Source organism: Diabrotica virgifera, chromosome 1 (genome assembly GCF_917563875.1).
Source record: "Diabrotica virgifera virgifera chromosome 1, PGI_DIABVI_V3a".
NCBI lineage: Eukaryota > Metazoa > Arthropoda > Insecta > Coleoptera > Chrysomelidae > Diabrotica > Diabrotica virgifera.
In genome coordinates this window covers 265,607,189-265,632,878 of record NC_065443.1, presented here as the reverse complement: position 1 = coordinate 265,632,878, position 25,690 = coordinate 265,607,189, and the positions used below count along the sequence as shown (strand labels likewise).

At 33.8% G+C, this 25,690-nt stretch overlaps 1 protein-coding gene across 1 annotated transcript in view; it reads right to left on the bottom strand.

Moving 5' to 3' along the window:
* LOC114344625 (protein crumbs) overlaps nt 1–25,690 on the bottom strand; it is a 220,675-nt gene that overhangs the window by 65,864 nt on the left and 129,121 nt on the right. The window contains exons 7-10 of the mRNA XM_050650029.1: nt 15,536–15,813; nt 12,362–12,548; nt 10,700–10,924; nt 1,932–2,285 (exon numbers count right to left, since the gene is read on the bottom strand). Of these exons, the coding sequence (XP_050505986.1) occupies nt 1,932–2,285; nt 10,700–10,924; nt 12,362–12,548; nt 15,536–15,813 (1,044 nt within the window). The remainder of the gene's footprint in view (nt 1–1,931; nt 2,286–10,699; nt 10,925–12,361; nt 12,549–15,535; nt 15,814–25,690) is intronic.

The window sequence follows — 25,690 nt, the reverse complement described above, 5'->3', positions numbered from 1 at the left end:
CTTCTTCTAGTTCTTCCTCTTTTATTGAGTTTTCTGTATTTCCATTATTTTTTCTTCACTTTTACCTGCTTTTTTATTTCTTAATACTACCACGCTGTATGTTTCTTTATTGAGACTTTTTTACTTGTTCCACATAATTCCTTAGCTGCCTCCAGTGGTAGATAGTTATAATTCTCCATAGGTTGTTTATATTATTAATGCCTTCTGTTTCTTTTATTGTTCTAAGTTTTTCGTTTACTTTTTTCTCAAACATTTTTGCCATTTCTTTGTTTCTTAGCTTATACGTTTTTATCATCTTTTTTTAATTGGTTTCTCCTTTGACGTACTTGGTTTTCCTACTTTTGTATTTCTTCTCGCATCTTTGTTTCACCAGTATTGGTTGCTGCCTATTTCGGGTCCTCCGCATACTTTTGTATCCATTATTTTTCTTCTAGCATTGCTTTCAACTAGTATACAGGTTGCAACAAAAATTCAGGTCATAAATTTAATCACATATTCTGGGACCAAAAATGGTTCGACTGAACCTAACTTACCTTAGTACAAATGTGCATATAAAAAAAGTTACAGCCCCCTTTGAAGTTACAAAATGAAAATTAATTTTTTCCAATATATCGAACAGTATTAGAGATTTTTTATTGAAAATGGACATGTGGCATTCTCATGGCAGTAGTATCTTAAACAAAAATTATAGTGAAATTTGGACACCCCTTAAAATTTTTATGGGGTTCTTTTAAACCCCCCCAAACTTTTGTGTACGTTCCAATTTAATTATTATTGTAGTACCATTAGTTAAACACAACGTTTTAAAATATTTTTTGCCTCTTAGTACTTTTTCGAAAAGTCAGTTTTTTTCGAGATATTTTGAATATTTTTTGTCAAATCCACCACACATTTGTATATGGTTAATTAAGTACATGGAGACTTGGTAAAAATGTAATATGAAAAATTATTTATGATTTACACGTTTATGTATATTTTGAACCATATTAAAAAAGAAGCCACACCTCAATAAAAGGTGCCTTATCGAAAAAAAAAGAGGCAAACAAGTTTTAAAAACACTGTGTTTAACTAATGGTACCGCAGTAATAGTTTAATTGGAACGTACACAAACATTTGGGGGGTTTAAAGGCACAAAACCCCCATAAATTTTTTATGTAAACATATTAAAAAAGAAGCCATCTAGATAAAAACTGCGCCTTATCGAAGAAATACTAGGAGGCAAAAAAGTTTTGAAAATATTGAATTTAACAAATGGTACCGCAATAATAATTTAATTGGCACGTATACAAAAGTTTGGGGGGTTTAAGGGAACAAAACCCCATAAAATTTTTATGGGGTGCACAAATTTCACTATAATTTTTCTTTAAGATGTTCCTGCCATAAGAATGCCACATGTCCATTTTCAATAAAAAATCTCTAATAGTTTTCGATATATTCGAGAAAATCGATTTTCATTTTGTAACTTCAAAGGGCTGTAACTTTTTTTATGTGCATATTTGTACTATGGTAAGTTAGGTTCATTTGAACTATTTTTGGTCCCAGAATAATATGTACTTTAATTTATGACCTGTATTTTGTTACACCCTGTATAGTCAATTATGGATTTCTCATTTAGACTTTTGACTTCTTTTGTATACATATAAATATATTTCTTTGTGTAAAAAATGTATTAGTTATTGTCATACTGTTTTAAAGTAGAAAATTCTAGCATCTCCTTTCGTACATTTCGCCTTTTATTGAAATCCTCTGCAATTCATATTTCTCCTCTTGCGGCTTCTGTTGCTAAAATTAGCAACAGTTAGGTAAAGATCTTCATATGTACTACATCAAAGTATACAAATGGCACAATAAACTGTGTAAAAATACATTTTTAATGCAAAAAAGTAAAAATAATATCAAAAAGGTACCAAACGATTGAATAATATGCTTACCTTTATACCCGGGATAGCAATTACAGGTATAATCTTTCACTAAATCAATACAGGGGGCTCCGTTCTGGCACGGATCTCCCTGGCAATCATCGATGTTATTCTCACAATGCAGCCCTTCATAACCAGTGTCTGTACAGTTACAAGTGTAACTATTCAAGCCGTCGATACATTGAGCACCATGTTGACAGGGAGAAGATTCGCAATCGTCTATGTTGATTTCGCACTGTTTTCCTGTCAATCCCTCTGGACAGACGCACGTGAATTCGTTGATGCCGTCGATGCAAGTAGCGCCGTGCATACAAGGGTTCGATTCGCATTCGTCTATATTTAAAGAACAATCCTTCCCATCATAACCTACGAAAAACATTGTTCTAAAGTTATGAATGTATTTGTAAAATTTGGAATGTACAGGTGAACCGAAGTAGGACTAGACGTGAACATACTGTGCGCGCTAGCAAATTTCAAATTACGGCGGACAGAGCTCAGTTGGTCGACAACCGCTTAGATGTTTATGTGGATAGTTTTACTATAAGGCCGATTCGCGACGTTGAAAAGGTTTGTGTAAAATCTCAATTCTTAATAACTGTTTAATTGTTCATTTAATCTAAAAATGGGTTAACAGTTTAAAGTGAAGCCAAAATTTTTGAATGCACAAGCTCGTGAAATAATACACTCTGTGTTAAAATTCGCTCAACGAGAAGCGAGAAGCAGCTGCTGATAAACCTATTATTGACTTTAAAAAATTTCAAGAGATTATGCCTAGTATGACAGATAATTTGATAAATATTGTAATAAAGAGAATACTAAATAATCTAAGATTTGTGGGTTGCATTTTCAGGAATTTCTTTTAGTCCAGGCTATATCGTCGCCCCCGTCAGGTAAATTATTCCGATTCGATTTTTTTGCACAAACTTACTCAAAAATAGCTCCTTATAACAAATCCACAGGGTGCCAGGCGGTACCGTGATCAAAAAATCGTTTAAACAATTTTTTTAAATAAATTCACAAAAATAATTTTTTTACTTTGGACATTTTTTTGGATCATTTGGGTCAATCTGAGCAAAAAAGGTCGCTTGTGATTTTTCTCTAAAATTGATTGCTGTCGAGTTATACGCGATTTAAAATTTGAAAAATGTAAAAATGACTAATTTCAAGGCTTAATAACTCGATTAAAAATAATTATGAACGTCAGAAAGTGAGCAAATCAAAGTCTAAAGCCCCCTCTACACGATCCTGAAGAATTTTTTGTCATTATTTTATTACTAAGACATTATTTTTAATTGTCAACAATGAGCGCTAAACGTTATTGGGCGGCCGTCAATGTGAGTGTCAGTGAGATACACCATTGGACGGCCGGAATGGTACATCTCTGTCGCCACCATTCACGGCCGCCTAATACGCTCTTGGCGCTCATTGTTACTAATTAAAAATAACAGCTTAGTGATAAAATAATGACAAAAATTTCTTCAGGATCTTGTAAAGGGGACTTTAAACTTTGATTTGGTCACTTTCTGACTTTCATAATAATTATTTTTAACCGAGTTATTAAGCCTTGAAAATGGTCATTTTCGCATTTTTCAAATTTTAAATCGCGTATAACTCGAAAACAATCAATTTTAGAGAAAAATCACAAGAGATATTTTTTGCTCAGAATGACCAAAATGATCTAAAAAATTTGTTCGAAGTGAAGAAATTATTGTTGTGAATTGGTTTAAAAAAAATTGTGTAAACAATTTTTCGACCACGGTAATGCCTGGCACCCTGTGGATTTGTTATAAGAACCTCTTTTTGAGTAAGTTTGTGCAAAAAAACGAATCAGAATAATTTACCTAACGGGGGCGACGATACAGCCTGGGGGCCGTTCAAGTATTACGTAACGCAGGTTGGGGGGGGGGCAGGTTAAACAGTTGAACAAGGTCTGTTACGTCGGCAAATTATATTAATTTTCATATTACTAAAAAACAAGTGCCCATTTTAAATAAAGTTCATAAGAGATTGGTTTAAGAATTTTATTATAAGGTGACAAAGAAAGTATGCGTTTGGAAATTCGGAATCTCAGGTTTCGATGGGAGAAAAACAGATAGGAATCGAAAACTGTTGATGGAAAAAACATTATATGACACCTACAGTTATAGTATTTAAGATAGATTAAACAATTTAGAAATTAAAAAATATTTATTGTGTTTACTGATGAAACGTATTTACGTTCAAGACATAGTGGCAGTATTAGTTGAACAAATTTGAAATAAATACATGCAACACGTTATAAACAATGATTCATGTAAGCAATATTTAAAAAAAATCAGGCAATACGCGGGCGGATTTATATAAAACTAGCCTTTGATAGAAAAAACAAGCTTTTTGGGATTAAATCGATTTATTTCTCAACATAACCCCCCTTCTAGCTCGATACACTTAGTAAGACGATGTTCCAATTTTTTTATCCCATCTGAATAGTATGTTTGCTCGAGTTCTTCAAAATAGGCCGAAGTCTCAGCGACGACTTCATCAATTGTTGCGAAACGGCGTCCTCCGAGTCATTTTTTGAGCAAGGACACACCAGGCGGCGCGCGTCGAATCGACGTCGAGGCAGCGTAAAACACATGGCGCGGTATAACAGCGGCAGCTATGCTACGATTTAAAGTATTTGTATTTCGTTGTTGCCAAATTTAGTCGCGTGTTAGCTGCTGTACGATACGATGTCTGAAAGTTATGACGATTTGTCTTTTGTAATAAATACAAGTTTATTTTATCTTAGATTAAAGAAAAAAAGAAACGCAGATATTGGATACATCCAATCATAAAGGAACGAAATTATAAGGGATTTTTTACACATTATATTACCGAAATTAATATAATAAAAGGCCCAGAGATGTTTTTTAATTTTACAAGAATGTCTAAATAATCTTTTCAGCAGTTATTAGTGAGTATTAAAAAGCCGTGTTCAAGAAATAACACCGTTATGAGGGAAAGCATATCACCTAAGAAAAACTATTTATAACGCTAAGAGGCATTCCATTCTATGGTACGCCACTGAGCAAATACAGGTGTTAAATTGATTAAAAAAATTATTCAAATTAAAGCCAAAGTACGTATCGAGAAAGACGAAAACCAGAATATACAAAACCGTAATAAGAGCAACAGCCACCTACGGATGTGAGACATGGGTGCTAAATAAAACAGAAGAAAAAAAGATATAGAGTTGAGAACGGAACGTGCTAAGAGCTATTTTCAGGGGAAAGAATACAGATAGAGAAGAGGGCTGGCATAGAAGCACCAATCAAGAATTAAGGATGCTTTACAAGGAACCATGTGTAACAAGATACACAAAGTCATAAAGAATCAGGTGGGCAGGTCATGTCGAGGGGATGGATAAGGGAAGAATGCCAAAGATGGTACTGCACAGAAGACCAGTTGGGACTAGGAGACGAGGTAGACCAAGAAAAAGACGGCAAGAAAGTTTCAGGAAGGTGTAGTATCGATGGAAATTACACACTGGAAAGAGGAGCTGAAAAATAGGATATAGTGGAGAACCATAGTTCAGCAATTTTTACATAGACATCAAATAAAATTATATATAAATTATTAGCATAAACTGTATTATCTAAAATTGTAAATACAAGGCCTGTAGAGCATAATAAATAAAATAATAAATAAATAAATAAAATAATAAATAATAATAAATAAGGTTTTTTTTATTATTTTGTTTGAATATGCATCAATGCGCATATCCCAAATAGCTGGTCTCATCTGAATTTCATTAATTAATTTTTCTACATGTGTATTTCCCATCACAAAAACACGATCTGACAACACTCATTACAGAATTCGCTAGAAAACAGCTGAAACGTCTGTGTTGCACCACGATACACGCATTTATGATATGCCGTCAAAGTCATAAAACCGATTGGCGGTGGATGGGTTCCAGGATATGTCGCCAGAAAGCCGCTGCATAGAAAATTTTAAGTGCATCTGGTGTGTGTTACTGCATCAAAGTATAATAAGGGATGCGTCGCTATCGACATCTCAGCGGGGGTTCAGTCGACGTACGCCGCCCCGTCTGTGTTACCTCTTTAGGTTTGGAACCAGGAAAAAGTCGCTGGCGGCAAGATCTGGGGAATACGGTGGGTGTTCAACTAATTCATAGCCCAATTCGTGTAATTTTGCCATGGCGACGGCCGATCGGTGAGCCGGTGCGTTGTCTTGGTGAAAGAGCACTTTTTGCGTGCCAAACCGGGGCGTTTGCGACGCAATAGGGAACTTCCATAAAATTTTAAATTCGAAAAAAATGTTATAAATCACAACAGAACAAAATTTAAAACATGTATCAAAGATAAAAAAGTTTTGTTTGGCTTTCGTTTGGCCCCTAAAGACGATTAAAAATTCAAATTATTCCAGCCAGGCCAAAACGCGTCGTGACGTCATCCGTTTATATGTTTAAATTCTTCCAACAAAGTAAACAGAATTTTAAATTAGACGTTATAAACGTCAGTAGAAAATTCAGTTATGTGACGTTACAAGTGTTTTTGATCGTTTGAACTATTCATAGAAAACTTATACTTTTACAAAATAGTTTTATTTTCCGTAGTAAACCTTCTTTCCTTTCCTTTAATAACTATATCAAACTCCAATGTCAACAAACTGGTACGATAATGTTAATAGAATATAAATATTTTTCCTTTATTCCGCGACGAGGTATACCCAAGTAGGTGGCGGACAATAAACTAAAGAAGAAGAAGAAGAATATACCTAATTATAACCATAAACGGGACCATATAGTTAAATTGTGTGACGTCACGGTCGTTTGAACTATTTTAAAATACAGAAGACTTTAAATTTGTACTTCTAAGTTATTATGAGTTTTTGAAGCGTAAAATTTTGGAAATCTCATTTTTATACAAAACTAAACATTATTATGTAATAAAAAAAATGTGCAAGTTCCCTATTCGGCATCGAATTGATTCAATAATGCTGCGTAGTACTCTCCATTTTTGTACACAATGTGCACTTTTTGCCTTCTTCGGCGGGCCTTCGCTGCGTTTGCGCCAACTGTTTCGACTCTTCTTTGGTATTCGGTGTGCAATAATGCACCCAGGTTTCATCAACGGTGATAAATCGGAGAAAAAAGTCACTCGGATCGCCTCGTATCATCGCCAAAAGCGTCTCCGAAGTGGTCACACGTTTTCGCATTTGGTGGATTGTCAGCAAACGCGGCACCCATCGCGCTGATAGCTTTTTCATGCCCAAATGATGGTGAATGATGGTGTGAACGCGTTCGTAGGAAATGTTTAGGGCATCTACTAACTCGCGGAGCTTGATTCGACGATCTGCCATAATCATGTGATGGACTTTGCTGATCATTTCTGGCGTGGTGACTTCATTTGGCCTCCCGGGACCCTCATCATCAAAAAGACTCATACGACCACGAACAAATTCAGCTTTCCAAAATTTTACTGTCGGTAACGAAGGTGCAGCCTCACCATATACTTCGTCCAAGTCGGCTTTGATTTGCACATTCGTTTGTTCCTTTTTGTGGGGAAACTTAATCACCGAACGATACTCGATTTTTTCTATTTTTCCGAAAGCACAATAGTTATTTTCCGCACAAAACTAGTGCGGAAAGTAATACTTTCTCGCACGAGACTGCCGTTGACAAGAACGACGACGAAGACACTTTCCGCATGAGTTAGGAAAAATATTTTTTCTAGGGCCGTACGTTTGGAAAAAAGCCACAACAAATAGAGTTATATCAATTTTTTTAGGAGTAAAAATACACAATACACAAATTATTTCTTTGACGAGGTTGTCAAAACCAAACTTTCAATCTAATTGGTTACCATGACGACGATTTAAAACCATTGTTATTGTCTACTGATTTGACTTTTGAATATTATGTCAAAATAATTTTATTTCATTGAATTATCAGTAGTAATTGCACAAGAGCTCTAAAATTATTGAATTTTTCCCGAGTGTCACTTTGGCAGTTTTAATTTCACGAGCCGAAGGCGAGTGAAATTATGTCAAAGTGTCACGAGGGCAAAAATTCTATATTAATTTTAGAGTTCGAGTGCAATTTGTTGCGATTATTTCATGAATAAAACTGTTCAAAACCAAAATGTTATTGTCATTTATATATGTAAGTACCAATTAGTGAAATTAAACACACAGTTGTTATAAATATGTATTTGACGGTTGAAAGTCATCACTTTTATAATTTTTAAAACATTTGTCATTAATGTCACTGAATGTATTTTTTCGTAGCAACGAAGGGCATCTGACGTAATATGCTTAACGACGGGAGATTATCAAAAATTATCACCTTAATTTGCAGGTCTGTAGCTTTCTATTGGTCAGAATCTCCTATGAATGAAATAATCGAGTTAATTTAATTAAAACATGAAGACAATAAGATAAATTTGAAATAAATTAGTAAATAATATCTAAATATTAGTTTATTGCATGTATTCTATTATATTATTATAATGCAATATTACAAGGTATTCTACCTTCCCGCACGGCGTGCGGGAAAGTGGCTGTTTTAGCACGGCCGTAGAAAAAAGTTGTTTGCTTCTGATTATTGACCGACGCACAGTGGTGAATTTCGCCGAAAACCTGGCCAAAATGTAAAAATTTAAGTTTATAAGTATACCCCGAGAAATTTGATATCAACCTTGCTCTGTAGGTTTCTGAGAATCATAAACGGCCGTTAAGGGTAGAACAATACAAGCATATCATGCATGGGCGCCCATATAAAAAATTTGAGGGGAGGGGCCAGACGTGAAGATGTTGCACATTACATTTTGTATACTTTGGATGACAATCTATAGTTTAAAGCAACAGAAAAGCTAGGGGGGCCGTGGCCGTGCCCATGGGTATGGGCGCCTATGAGATCATATACATATTTATATTAGTGTAAAGTTGTGATTGAACGACAGCGGACTAAATAAAAATTAAGTGCGTTATACAATAATAGTGGGGCATTGTTTGGATTTCATTTAGAACTATAGACGTGTATTATTTTGTTAGTTTATAGTGGATGCTATGTCTGGAGGTAAGTGGAGTATTTTAATATACTTTTTAGACTTTTTTTTTCGTAAAATATACTTCATTTACAACATATTTGCAAAATATTGGCAAGAATTTTCAATCGTTTTAAGTTTTACAAGTTTTAAAAAGGGAAAAGTAAAAAAGTCTACTCAGCAAAGATATTTTGCTTAGTAAATAGTTCAAAATGTATATAAATAATCCTCAAAAAATCATCTGAGCCAGTTGCATCCTTAGCGGAATTGATAATTTAAAAAAAATATAACATGCTGGAGAATTTCTACATTAAGAGACTTTAATGCTATGTGGTCAGTTAATAAAGTAAGAACAAAATATGAAGCATTTGATCCAGTAAATTTACAGTTTTTTTACACACGAGCCGCCGTTTTTTGTTATTTTTTGCATTCTTCTTCTTTTTTATCTTTAAGTCCTTTTATTCTTATGTATAATCCTATGTTTTTGCTCCCCTATTTTTATATATTTTAATAATTTAGGTTTTGTGAGCCAAAAATTTAAATTTTTTAAAAATGAAATGCATTAACGAAACTTTGTGTTAAGAAGCCATACATTGGTAGGTAATTATTATAATTAATCGGATCCATTTACAAAACAATTAAGATGTATTAAGAGTTGCCCTACCTATTTTTGGAAAGTAACGTTTATGCATTTTATTTTTAAAAAAGGCAAAATTATTGGACTCACCCGACCAAAATTATTAAATAATATAAAAATAAAAAGCAAAAAGATAGGGCTACATAAAGGTAAAATGACTTAAAGATAAAAAAGAAGAAGAAAGCAAAAAAAAATAACAAAAAACGGCGGTTCTTGTGTAAAAAAACTGTTAATTTACTGGATCAGATGCTTCATATTTTGTTTCTACTTTATTAACTGACCATAACATTAAAGTCTCTTAATGTAGAAATTCTCCAGCATGTTACAGTTTTTTAAAATGAAGAATTCCGCTAAGTTTGCAACTTGTCGCAGATGATTTCTTGAGGAATATTTATATACATATTGAATTATTTATTAAGCAAAAAATCTTTGCTGGCCAAAGCTGACTTTTTTACTTTTCCCATTTTAAAACTTGGTAAACAGAAAACGATTGAACATTCTTGCCATCATTTTGTAAATATGTTGTAAATAAAGTTTATGTTAGGAAAAAGAATCTAAAAAGTATATTAAAATACTCCACTTACCTCCAGAAATACCTCCACTGTAAAATAACAAAATAATATACGTCTAGTTTTAAACGAAAACCTAACAATGCATCAATTGTAAAACACACTTTAATTTTATTCGGTCCGCTTTCGTTCAATCCCAACTTTACACCAATATAAATGATATGTGATATGCTTGTATTGTTTTACCCTCAACAGCCGTTTATGATCCTCAGAAACCTACAGAGCAAGATTTATATAAAATTTCTCGGAATATATAAACTTAAATTTTTGCATTTTGGCCAGGTTTTAGGCAAAATTCACCACTGTGCGACGTCACGTCATGAATGGCAAATGTCAAAACCGAGAGCAATTCGGTATCAAGTAACGCCATCTATAAAAAGCTAGTTTTATATCAATATATCCTCGTATTTGTAAGAACCATGACAACTTTGTAATTTAAGCCCCAAATGAATTCTACATCCCTTCTCCGGTTCGCGTGCAGCTTACGTCTATACCTATACCGGTCAAAGTGTACTGAAAATGAGTTATATAAAAATTTCTTACCTGGCGGACATCGGCATTCGAAATTATTGACTAGATTAATACAAGTAGCATTATTCTTGCATGGCATCGACAGACATTCATCGAAGTCCAAGTTACAATGTTCCCCTGTGTAACCCGGTTTACAGTAACACTGAAAACTTCCTGGGAAGTTGACGCAAATTCCGTGATTGCAAATCTTGTTATCGGACTCTTTGCATTCATCAATATCATCTTTACACAGAGGACCTACAAACATGTTAAATTTCCCCTATTATTTTTGTTGAAAGACTGATAGGTTTTGTACACACTTGAAATGAATGAAAGAAATGAAAGAAGTATATTAAAGTGTGTAAATGTATTTTAATTTCCTTAGCTAAGCGCTTTCGACATAAAAGTCATCTTCAGAGCTAATGGTCAATATATAAAAAGTACCGGCTACTTAGGAATGTATTTTCTTGCATCGCATTAAGAAATTTTTAATTCTGGTCCACTGTACAACTCCGGCTGATGAAAGCTAGTTTTAATTTTTAATTTTTCAATGGTAAAACAATAAGAACAACCACTGGGACGATACATACATATAAAATTTTTGGCATGGTACAGGTTTTACCCAACCATTTTGAAGTGATATGAGCTGGCGACTCTTATGAGCTTACCAGCTCATATCACTTCAAAATGGTTGGGTAAAACCTGTACCATGCCAAAAATTTTATATGTATGTATCGTCCCAGTGGTTGTTCTTATTGTTTTACCATTGAAAAATTAAAAATTAAAACTAGCTTTCATCAGCCGGAGTTGTACAGTGGACCAGAATTAAAAATTTCTTAATGCGATGCAAGAAAATACATTCCTAAGTAGCCGGTACTTTTTATATATTGACCATTAGCTCTGAAGATGACTTTTATGTCGAAAGCGCTTAGCTAAGGAAATTAAAATACATTTACACACTTTAATATACTTCTTTCACTTCTTTTATTATTTTTGTGTTTCCCAAACAGTTTATATGAAATATTAGTTGCCTAGACTAACAGCACAAGTAAATCTATGTCGAAATGTAGGCAACCAATACTACAAGTAAACAAGAAATAAAGTTCTTTGAAATGAAGAATTTTTAAACTAAATATGGTTGGTTCCGTATAAATACCGTTGTACGTCATTATCTACGTCAGAGATATAAATTGACATTATGCCAAAGTACAAAAAAAATTCCGAATTCATTTTAAATCAAATATATCACACAATTATTGCAGAAGTGAATTACACAACAAAATAAATTAATATTAATGTAAATAAATAAAAACATTAGAAATAGAAAACAAGAATTAAGTGATAATCTTACGTCAAAGTAGATAACCAAACAATAAATACATATATAACAAAACAAATACTTCATATAAACGTGTGCTTCATAAAAACGCTTTATAATCCACTTATACAAATTAAATCAAACAAGTTATGGTTTTTAAAAGGGAATAGACCTAGGGACTTAAATATTTTGTGTTGTTATCATATGATGTCACTTACTATGACGAGGATGACGTGCAACGGTATTTATACTGTACGAACCATAAATAATTCTAATATAAAATAAAGCACAAAACTTTTAGAGACTATATAGAGATATATATTATAACTCAAATATAAATTAAAAGTAAAAATATGTAAGAAGGACGAAATACTAACCTGTATATCCTGGATTACAATTACAGACTGCTTCATGAGTAATCTTGTCAATAACGCATGTACCATTATGACAGGGTTTTTGAGCACATGGATCTATACCGATACTACAGTCATCGCCTGAGAAGCCTGGCGGGCATCTGCATTCATAATCGTTGACCAAATCAATGCATATTTTAGCTGGTGGACACTGAAATTATTCAAGTCAAAATGTATATGGATACTAAATACTACTATAAAACTAATAAATGCTGCTTACAAAACAAAAAATAAAATGAAAACAATTAAACGAATCAGAAGCAAACTAATCAAGCACCAAAAAGAGAGGTCTAGACCAGAGAAACAAAGCAGAAAATAGAAAAAAAAAATCATAAATAACAGAGGCAAAGAGTGGACAGACTATGTTAAAAAGACAAAAGCAAAACAATGTCATGTAGGTACATATAATGTGTTCTCTATTTGACCTCATGAACCAGAAGTATTGAAAAAATTTCTGATTGATTGTAAAGGAGAACAAATCGAATTCACAATGGAAAAAGAAAAAACATTTTATTTACTTTTCTGGATTTGTTAAGAAAAAAAGGATACAGGATATGTTACCAAGGTTTACAGAAAACCAACCCACACCAACAGATATTTAAATTAGCACTCAAACTACAACGTAAATATCAAAAGAGAATGATCAAATCATTGTGTTAGAGCCTAAAACACCAATTTTGATGAAAGTGCATTTCAGGAAGAAAAAAATCTGTGCTAACACAGGTCTTAACCAAAAATGATTACCCGTTGTCATTTATAAACAAGGAATTTCACAAGATTGATGAAAAGAAACAACAAAACATCACAAGTAATTCAAAAACACTCAACAAAAAAGAGAAAACAACGGCTAGAATAAATAATACTAGAAAACTATTGAAGCAAAGAAGTCAAAACATTTAAGAAGAAATAGAAAGAGCACTATCAAAAAAAGAATGTGCGTGTACTTTGTACTCACGTAAGAAGTTATTCTTCTATTATATAGGTAATTTCAACGAAGTAAATATACTTAACAGGTTATTTGTATTTTATTTAAATATTAAACTAACTTTCTTATCTACCACTTTCAAAATTTTTTTATTAAAACAACTAAAAATAAAAAAAAAATATGAATCGCCCAGGATTGGAACTCGTGATCTTCCGTCTCGGATCTAACGCCCTACCAACTACTCCAGCGAGGTCCTTGTAATTGACACGTAAGTTTCGGGTATAATTACACAACACGGCGACAAATAGACAGTGTAAAAATGTTAGACCTACATAATATTTTATTATTTTACTACAGAGGAACACAAATCCAAAAATACAAGAATTATAATAAATAATACATTTACTAAAAACACTAATATATTCCTTTAATGACTTATTTGCGCGGATACAGATACATACATACCTATCTTGAAAGATTAGCACCGAACTATGTCTGTGTGCGCAGGCGCGCAGATTTATGAAAAATTTTACTCTCAATCGAATCGCGCCTAAAGAAGAATAACTTCAAAAATCTAGAAATTGTGTATCAATAAAGAAGGAATATAATAAAAGGAATGAACTAAATATATGAAAACTTCTTCAGAACAAATAAGGCTAATAACAATAAAAAGGCATTAATGGACGACAGAAAAGGTCCGACACTACAGGTAAAAGAACTAAGAAAGAATATGGAAGAAAGGTTCCAGACATAATATCTAGATTTATTTTAAAAGTATGACGAAGTAAAAACAATGAAATGCCCAATTTAAAAACAAGTGTAGAACATTCTTTGAAAAATTATGAAATTATAGATCACGGCCCCCGTTTTTGCCCACGAAATTATGAAATTATAGAGAGCCCCCTGAACAAAATCATACCAGCCGTCACTGAGTAGGAGAATGGATAAGACCAAAGAACAAGAAAACGATAAGACTAACTAATCAGGAGTTAATGTAGATTATATGGATGCTCAAAATAACAGAACATTAGGACATCCAGATTGAGATTTTTGGAACATACGTTGCGGATTTCAAAGGAATCTTTCCCAATCTTCACAATATAGGAAAGAACTTATAAGCCAATGACACTCACAGAATAAGTAAAACTACATATGGATAATACAAACGACGAACCCACATTGAAACCAAGAACCTTCTCTATGCTGACGATCTCGCAATAGGTGCTCAAGGAAAAAGTTTTGAGGAGGTGGAGGAGAAACTCGAAACTGCCTTAAAACAATGACGGCATACTACTTGCAGAAGTCGCTAAGACCCAATCTTTCTAAAACCCATGTCTATGCCTTCCACCTTCGCGCAAAGGAAGCTAATCAAAAAACCAAAATTTCGTGGAATGGTTAATACATTAGAATACACAAACCAACCTAAATATCTTAGAGTAACTCTGGACCGGTCCCTCGCCTACAGATAACATTGCATAAAAACGAGAGGGAAAGTAACAACTAGGAACAGCATACTTAACTCAGAAAGCTAACGGGAAGTAAATAGGGCGCATGTTCTGGCGTCTTAAGAACAACGGCACAGGCATTGTGTTTCTCAACTGCTGAATACGCGTCCCTCCTTTGGGGCAGATCTGCCCACACCAAACAAGTTGATACCGCGCTAAATCAAAAATGCAGGAGAGTAACGGGGTGCATGAAAGCGACGCCACTCTCAAATCTATATAGAGCAGCTGGTTTTGTAGAACCCTCGATACGCCGAGGCCTTGCAGAGCACATAGAGAAGCACAGATCGCGGATGAGCGACATGCCCTATACACAGCTCGAACGCCACGAAAGCGACTAAAATCCAGGAAAAGCTTCCTTGGAACAATGTAGGATGATCCGCCCGAGTATTTTCCTCTTCCCAAGATGACCGGTCAATCTCTAGACTAAACGTGGAAACTATGAATAGTATAAGAACGGAAGTCGCTCCAGTAAAACAATGGTAAAACGGGGAAAATAAACCAATATGATGTGAACTGTGACTGGAGAAAGAAAGTGTATGAAACATCTTCTTACATGCTGAAACTGTCCTCATAGGGGTACCCTCGAAGATTTATGGCTCGCCAATAAATATGGAACCGACGTAGCCCGATACTGGGCCGAAATTATATGAAGTGACATGTCCGAGCACGTTAAAGTAAGTAAGTAACAAAAAAGAAAGGATGCCTTACCTTATTTCCTACACAATCATCGATATTTGTTTCGCACGTTTCTCCTTCAAACCCAGATAGGCATCGGCAAGTGAACTCCCTCTTGTTCGAAGATGATATACAAGTGGCGTTATTTTTACAAGGTCCCAATTCACAGATATCGTAAGGTTTTTCACATGTGTACCCCATCCAGGATTCTGTGCAGTTACATACAAAACCGTTGATTTTGTCATAGCACGTTCCACCATTTTGACATGGAGAGGATGCACATTCGTCGACATTGGTCTGGCAGATTTTACCTACAGAAAATCAGTTATTGTTAATGTGAGATTTAACGAAATATATATCGTTCATTCTAAAAGTGAATTTTATAGTTATAGAATATTATTCTGAATGGATTTTAAGATAATAAACATTTTGCAAATTATTGTATAAAAAGAAATAGGGGCATTCGTTCAATATGATCTTTTTTATTGTTTATTACATAACAGTTACATCTTATTTCTGCCTTAGAAAATAGTTTTTATTTGTTCCTTTTATTGAGTCTGTTAACGCCTAAACGCTTAATGTTTGGTTTAATGGATATATATTACTATATCTTGTGTTTACCTTCTTATGCACTGGTGCAATTATTGCATTTGACCAAACTGATTATTTGTTTCTTCCATATTAGATTTAGGTTAGGATGTATAATAATCTTCTCTTTGCTTTCTCTCCTACATTAAATATTATTTAAACATCTCTGGACTAATTGCATTGCTTCTAGAAGCTTTCGCTGTCTTTATCTTTCCTATTGCTTCCTCTAGTTCTTCTTCCTGTATAGCTTCTTTCTTTCTTTTGGTCATTAATTATTTTAGTTTTATTTCTTTGTTTCTTTGTAGGTTTTTTAGTATTCTATAAAACAATATTACATTTTCTTTACTGATTTCTTCTATTTTTTCTCCGAACGTTCCTTAACTTTTCTTTTGCCAATTTTTGACTATTTATATAACGCTTATTATCTGTATTTTATATGTGTCATGTTTTTGTTGCGTTTTGTCTTGTAGGTTCCTTCCACAACTTCTTCTTTTCTTTTATTTCGATTATTACCTCCTCATTGAAAGAGTGGTTTGGCTGCACCACCAATAAACATTTTAGGTCAGCTGTAAAAGGTCAGGATATCTTTGATGATTTCCAATCTCCGATAGGAGTGGCACAAGAAGAAGACCTCCTCATTCGGCCATGGTGTCAGTTTCTCTTTCCTGTTATTTCTCGTGGTCCTACATACTAGTTTTGCTATATTTATCATAGCATTTTTAAATATTCCTTATTCGTCCTCTACTATTTCTGTCATTTCTCTTATTTTGTCCATTTCCTTCTCTAACTCCTCCTTATTATCTGATTTTCGTTGTCTCTTCCCTGAGTTTATGTATTTTAATTATTTCCTTGTATTTATTATTCTTGTCACCTTTGCTTTTTATTTCTATGCGTTTGCTGTTAAATATAGTTTCCAGTAGTTAGTGATTATTGCCTATTTCATAGAGTTCTTCCAAATGGACCACACATAATTTATTTTCTTTTCGTTGGGTGGAAACAACTTCACGTTAGTGAGACTGTTAAGAAGATCAACTGAAGCGAAGAGGATGGCTCGGAATTTTTCTGTGCTTCTAAAGTCCACATCAATGGAAAACCACTCACGCGCTGATCTCCAGCGCAACCATAAACCTGATTCCCTTTTATAAAGGACGTCATAACTAAATAGAATCCCAATAAGCAAAAAATGTATTTTTGAAGTGAAAACTTCTTTAGGGACGTTGTGCGATTTTTGGATAGGGGAAAAGCATTGAATTGGCGACCGTCATCGCGATCGTCATTGCGACCGTCGTCATCGCGACCGTCATTGCGACCGTCATCGCTTATGCTATATATTATGTGTATGAATATATAAATTGTGTAGAGGCATTTAAATTTAAAATAAATGTAAAACCTATTTTTGGATGGGGAAAAAGGTTTGATTTCGCGACCATCATCGCGACCGTCATCGCGTCGGCGAAATAAATTTTGTACATATATAGGTATATTATGTGTATGTATATATAAATTGTATAGAAGTATTTAAATTTAAAATAAATGTAAAACCTATTTTAGGATGCGGAAAAATGATTTATTTCGCGACCGTCATCGCGACCGTCATCTCTTCGGCGAAATAAATTTTGTACGTATCTATATTATGAGTATGTATACATAAATTGTATAAAAGTATTTAAATTTAAAATAAATGTAAAATCTATTTTGGGATGCGGAAAAAAGATTGATTTCACGACTGTCATCGCTTCGACGAAATAAATTTTGTACGTGTATTATTATAATAATACTAATATTATTGAAGTGAAAATTTCTTTAGGGACGTTGTGCACTTTTTAGATGGGGAAAAAGTATTGAATTAGCGACCGTCATCGCCTTGGCGAAATAAATTTTTGAAGTGAAAACTTTTTTAGGGACGTTGTGCACTTTTTAGATGGGGAAAAAGTGTTGAATTAGCGACCGCCATTGCTTCTGCGAAATAAATTTTTGAAGTGAAAACTTCTTTAGCGACGTTGTGCACTTTTTAGATATACAAAAATATTGAATTAGCGACCGTCATCGCGACCGTCATTGCTTCGACGAAATAATGTTGTGAAGTGAAAACTTCTTTAGGGACGTTTTGGTCTTTTTAGATGGGGAAAAAGTATTGAATTAGCGACCGTCATTGCTTCGACGAAATACATTTTTGAAGTGAACACTTCTTTAACGACGTTGTGCACTTTTTAGATGGGGAAAAAGTATTGAATTAGCGACCGTCATCACTTCAGCGAAATAAATTTTTGAAGTGAAAAGTTCTTTAGGGACGTTGTGCAGTTTTTAGATGGGGAAAAAGTATTAAATTAGCGACCGGTATTTGTTCGACGAAATAATTTTTTGAAGTGAAAACTTCTTTAGGGACGTTTTGCACTTTTTCGATGGGAAAAAAGTATTAAATTAGCGACCGTCATTGCTTCGACGAAATAAATTTTTGAGGCGAAACCTTTTTTAGGGACGTTATACACTTTTTAGATGGAGAAAAAGTGTTGAATTATCGACAGTCATCGCTTTGGCGAAATAAATTTTTCAAATGAAAACTTCCTTGGGGACGTAGTGCACTTTTTGGATGGGAAAGAGGTATTGATTAGCGACCGTTATTGCTTCGACGAACTAAATTTTTGAAGTGAAAACTTCTTTAGGTACGTTGTGCCCTTTTTAGATGGAGAAAAAGTATTGAATTATCGACCGTCATCGCGACCGTCATTGCTTCGAAATACATTTTTGAAGCGAAAAGTTCTTTAGGGACGTTATACACTTTTTAGATGGGGAATAAGTGTTGTATTAGCGACCATCATCGCTTCGGCGAAATAAATTTTCAAATGAAAACTTCTTAGGGACGTTGTGCACTATTTAGATGGGGAAAAAGTATTAAATTACCGACCGTCATTGTTTGACGAAATAAATTTTTAAAGTGAAAACATCTGTAGGGACGTTGTGCACTATTTAGATAGGAAAAAAGTATTGAGTTTGCGACGGTCATCACATTGCCGAAATAAATTTCGTACGTACATAATATACAGGGTGTAACAAAAATACAGGTCATAAATTTAATCACATATTCTGGGACCAAAAATAGTTCGATTGAACCTAACTTAACTTAGTACAAAGTGCACATAAAAAAAGTTACAGCCCTTTGAAGTTACAAAATGAAAATCGATTTTTTCCAATATATCGAAAACTATTAGAGATCTTTTATTGAAAATAGACATGTGGCATTCTTATGGCAGTAGTATCTTAAAAAAAAAATCAGAGTGAAATTTGGACACCCCATAAAAATTTTATGGGGGTTTTGTTCCTTTAAACCCCCCAAACTTTTGTGTACGTTCCAATTTAATTATTATTGTAGTACCATTAGTTAAACCCGATGTTCTAGAAACTTTTTTGCCTCTTAGTAGTTTTTCGAAAAGTCAGTTTTTATCGAGATATTTTGAATATTTGTCAAATCCACCAAATATTTTGTATATGGCTAAGTACGATTATGGAGACTTGGTAATAATATGAAAATTTATTTATGATTTACATTTTTAGGTATATTTTGAACCATATTAAGAAAGAAGTCACATCTCGATAAAAAGTGCCTTCTCGAAAAAATACAAAGAGGCAAAAAAGTTTTAAAAACACTGTGTTTAACTAATGGTACCGCAGTAAAAGTTTAATTGGAACATACACAAACATTTGGGGGGTTTAAAGGAACAAAACCCCCATAAAATTTGTATGTAAACATATTAAAAAAGAAGCCGCAACTCGATAAAAACTGCCTTATCGGAAAAATACTAGGAGGCAAAAAAGTTTTAGAAATATTGAATTTAACTAATGGTACCACAATAATAATTTAATTGGAACGTACACAAAAGTTTGGGGGGTTTAAGGGAACAAAACCCCCATAAAATTTTTAAGGGGTGCACAAATTTCACTATAATTCTTTTTTAAGATGTTCGTGCCATAAGAATGCCACATGTCCATTTTCAATAAAAAATCTCTAATAGTTTTCGATATATTCGAAAAAATCTATTTTCATTTTGTAACTTCAAAGGGCTGTAACTTTTTTTATGTGCATATTTATACTAAGGTAAATTAGGTTCATTCGAACTATTTTTGGTCTCAGAATATGTGATTCAATTTAAGACCTGTATTTTCGTTACACCCTGTATATTATGTGTAAGTATACATAAATGGCATAGAATGTACGCAACGCTTATATAATATAGGTATAGCACTTCTTTTTGGATGTGGAAAAGCATTGAGCTTGTAATTTATATACTATAAGAAGTTTTCACTTCTGTCGGCACTCCCATGAGTTCTTTAAATTTTTTTTTAATATGGAGTATCTGCTTTTACAATGAACGACACAAACTTTGATAAATTAGATGAGCATAAAAAGACTGGTTTTTATGTTATTAGTAATAATTGCTTAAAATACCGTAAATATTGTTATTTTTTACTGTTGACAATAGAGATATTTTAGTTTAGCATCATCTAGTACTAAAAATTCACCATTATAAGTAACCCCAGTTTCACACACTAGGAATTTGAACGTGCGGTCGCTAAAACGCACGATGGCATTTCAATGATGGCTCGAGCAATCCCATGGTAACTTTCACATTACACAGCATTTGGAACGTTCAGTGAAGTCGCCGTGTAATGTGAAAGTTACCATGGGATTACTTGAGCTACCATTTGGAATGTCATCGTGTGTTCTAGCAATCGCACGTTCAAATTCTTAGTGTGTGAAACCGGGCTAACTATTTTATTTCAGAAATAGGTTAACACAAATGAAAGAAAAAAGATAAATGTTATTGACTAAACTACGAACTATAACTACTACCTTGAAACCCAGAGGTGCAAACGCAAGTGAAGTGCGTCCCATTTTCAGAGCACTGTCCCGAATTGAGACAGGGCTCGCTTGAACAGAGTCCCAACTTGACATCGCAGTTTTTACCACTCCAACCAGGTAAACAAGTGCAGAGGTAGCCACCTAACTGTGAATATACCAAAATAAGTGACCTTAGGGTGTTAGTAGGATGTAACAAAGCTCCGCATAAACACAAAACTTACTGCCCACTGTTCATTGTCGTTTCAAACTTCTGGAATATCAGTTTTTTCGCAATTATAAAACACACCAATCTTTTGGTTATCTATTTATTAACAATTTATTGCAATATACATACAACAAATATAATTTTAATATACATGGTGTCCAGAAACTCTACCGACAAACGAAGACAGGAGATTCCTCAGATAATTTTAAGACAATTTAACCCAATTCACCTAGTCCGAAAATGCTTCTTAAGGGAGCTAGAGCTCTTTGAAGATGGCGTCATGAAATTAGTTTTTCTTAAATACCTCCAGAACGCTTCTATTTAGAAAAACAAAAATTGGTATGCATATTTACTTTTCAGAGATGAATCGATTCCATCCATTGCAAATTTCTAGTACCGGTCATAGGCGTCCGTTTTGGGCAGAGAAACGGGTGTTTTATCGCATAACTTTTTGTCCTTAACTTTTATGCATTTTTGACACCGAATTATTAAATTGTGAGGTATTCTAGTATTAAAAGGTACTCTTGCTTTAAGTCGGTAGGACACCCCGTTTTCTAGAAAAATCGATTTGAAAGTTTTTCGTTTTTGGAATTTGAAAAAAAATTGAAAGAACTTTTCAACAAAAAACGAAGTATTTTACTAACATAAAGTAAGAGTAACTTTTAGTACTCGAATACCTCATAATTTAATAATCTAGTGTCAAAAATGCTCAAAAATTCAAAACAAAAAAATTATGCTATAAAATAACTGTTGACCTACCCAAAACGGACGCCTATGACCAGTACCAGAAATTCGCAATTAATAAAATCGATTTATCTCTGGAATATAAATAAATGTACCAGTTTTCGTCTTTCTAAACAGTTTTTTTTAAGGCGAAAATTTTTTAAATCGATTAGGTTAGATTAGGTTAAATCGATTTTTCTAGAAAACGGTGTGTCCTATCGATTTAAAACAAGAGTACCTTTTAGCACTAGAATACTTTACAATTTAATAATCCAGTGTCAGAAATACATAAAAGTTAAGGATAAAAAAGTTATGCGATAAAATAACCGTTGCCCTACCCAAAACGGACGCCTATGATCGGTACTAGAAATTTGCAATGGATGGATTAGATTTATATCTTGAAAATAAATACGCGTACCAATTTTTGTTTTTCTAAATAGAAGCGTTCTGGAGGTATTTAAGAAAAACTAATTACAAGACGCCATCTTCAAAGAGCTCTAGCTCCTTTAGGAAGCATTTTCGGACTAAGTGAATTGGGTTAAATTATCTTAAAATTATCTGAAGAATCTCCTGTCTTCGTTTGTCGGTAGAGTTTCTGTGAATTTCTGTTTCGGACTAAGTGAATTGGGTTAAATTATCTTAAAATTATCTGAAGAATCTCCTGTCTTCGTTTGTCGGTAGAGTTTCTGGACACCCTGTATATTAGCAATTTATTAACAACTAACGTTAAGGTGATACAGTAGCGATCAACAGGTGTCAACAAACGCGGTCCAATATTGCGAAAGTTCTGCGAACTTTCAAAAGTGTGGCAACAGTGCGTCGGTAATTCGTCACTGACAGTGACGTTTATACTATCAAAAACAATAATTTTTATACACATAGGCGCGAAATGTTGCCAAGTCAGTGATGTTCGATTTCTTGTTATAAAAAAACCGATTTTTAGTAGTTCCAAGATTACACAAAATCTAGGCATGCGATAAAAAAATTTATTTGAAGAAAGTGTATTTTTTTGTCTTTCTTAATGGCGGTACAGGCTCCTTTTTTCAATATTTTATTTAGTTGTAGAGTAATTTCCACATACTAACATATTTCTGAAATTGGGCTCTGTACCGCCATTCTTTATTATATTACGAACATGTGTGCCAAATATCTCGACAAAATATTCAAAATTAGAGCCGCAATCTTGGAACGCGTTTGTGGCTACCTGTTGATCGCTACTGTTCGCTCTTAAAAAGGTTAGTAGAATATATTGCTATTATAATTACAAATGAAACGTTTACATTTTTTATAACGGACTCCCCTTTAACTGGAGTAAATTGACTCTTTTGTCTACTTTACGTGTCGTTTTACCAACGAATATACAATATATTCGTTGGTTTTTCGTTGATGATTCAAACATTCTTACTCTAAATATTTGATGATTCATCAGTAATTAAATTTTTCGCGAAATTGACAGTAAAAATATTGTTTACTTTATTAAGAAAAAAACTTGAAAATATTGAGTGGAGTGACTGCAAATGGCAATAGGGAACTTGCACATTTTTTTATTACATAATAATAAGGTTCAGTTTTGTATAAAAATGAGATTTCCGAAATTTCACGCTTCAAAAACTAATAATAACTTAGAAGTACAAATTTAAAGTCTTCTGTATTTTAAAATAGTTCAAACGGCCCGTGACGTCACATAGTTTAACTATATGGTTCCGTTTATGGTTATATTTAGGTATATTCTTCTTCTTTAGTTTATTGGCCTCCACCTAGTTGGGTATTTGGCCAGCTCGTCGTCACGGAATAAAGGAAAAATATTTATATTCTAATGACATTTATCGTATGTTATTGTAATAATATATACTAGTTTGTTGAGTTTGGACTTTGATATAGTTATTGAAGGAAAGGAAAGAAGATTTACTATGGAAAATAAAACCATTTTGTAAAAGTACAAATTTTCTATGAATAGTTCAAACGATCACAAACACTTGAAGACCTTGGGACCAGTAGGGGACATGCCACAAAAGATTATTTTGGAGAAAACACAATTTTAAACTTATTTTCAGATCCTGAAATCCAATTTTTCCATTTTTCTCTCGGAAGTAAGGTCCAAAATCGTTTGGAAATATGTTATTAAATACACAAGTAAAGTAAGACAATTGTTTATTTAACGGATTTTGAGTTTTTTAACATTTTTTGAAAAAAATATGTGGCTTATCCCCTTTTGTACAAAAAAAATATATTCTAAAAAATGAACTGTAGTCTTTGTCATCTTCGCTTTTATTTAAAAATGGGTTTTGGTCACTTTGTTTCAGAATCAAACTCATCAAAATCTATTTTCCGTTTACATGCACCGGAATGTTCCGCCGCCATGTTGATTACTACTGTGGCTTGTCTCCTTCTGTTGCAATATAAAGTAATGGTGACACAACGGGACTTACTACAGCGGCGCCATCTATGAGAAAAAAGCTGAAATTTTCTATTTGTGACATTAATATGGTCTTAGAGTGTGCGATTTCTACTTTAACTCATTTTTGACGAAATTGTGGCTTGTCCCCTTCTGGTCCCAAGGTCTTCACTTGTAACGTCACATAACTGTATTTTTTACTGACGTCTATAATGTCTAATTTAAAATTATATACAATTTTGTTTACTTTGTTGGTGCAAAATGTAAACATATAACCCGATGACGTCACGACGCGTTTTGGGCTGGCTGGTATAATTTGAATTTTTAATCGTCTTTAGGGGCCAAACGAAAGACAAACAAAACTTTTTTATCTTTGATACATGTTTTAAATTATGTTCTGTTGTGATTTATAACTATAACATTTTTTTCGAATTTAAAATTTTATGCAAGTTCCCCACGAGCATAATCGCTAGTGTATTACGAAAACTCTGATATTCCGTGAAACTTGTGATATTTTTTTATGTTCATATTCACTCTACGAATCAACATACTCACATAATCTTTACAAGAAACACCATGCAAACAGGGGCGTGTGATGCATTGTGATTGAGTGCTACAAAAAATTCCCTTCCAACTTTTGGGACAAACGCACACGAAATGAGTAAGCAGGTCAATGCAAATTCCACCATTTTTACACATTCCAGGCTTACACCGATAGGCCCTATCGCATGCAGGGCCTTTAGGTTAGTAGGAAGCAGCATGCAAAGGGAAATAGAACGGCAAATGATTAAGAATGAAATGCAAACATACAGTACATTGTTGTGCATTGGTAAATATTCATATCGAAAGCACAAGTTTTTTTAACTATCACGATATTGTGTCTAAAAATCAAATTCTTTTACACTCGCTGGCACAATTAACCGCCCACCTTGTATTTCCTTCCATTTACAGAAACTGTCATTCTTGTACCACATCTCATGAAACATACAGTGAAAACTATCTTTGGGGAAAAGAAAACAATAAAAGTATTAAAAAAAAAGTCGTTTATCAAAAGATGCTTCGCAAAAATCCACCACAGTTAAGAAATCTTCGAAGAAAATTTAATTAAGATCGTGACTGTGTGCCGGCCTGCACTGCAATTCGAGATGACCACTTCGTTGTCAGCAAAGCGTTGAGAAATCGCGTTTGCACCACTCCTGAAGCTCGTACGCATCATTTTGTGGTGAGAAATGTTAGTCTGAGTGACTGAGTACCATTATAAGAAGACTGGCAGAAAGAAATTTGAGGGTTTTCCGTCCAGCTCGCGCCCCACAACTGCTCTCACAACACCGTAGAGCTAGACTTGGTTTTGCGCGAGAATATGCTGACTGGATTATGGCGGGACGGAAGCACATACTGTTCTCAGACGAGGACAGAATA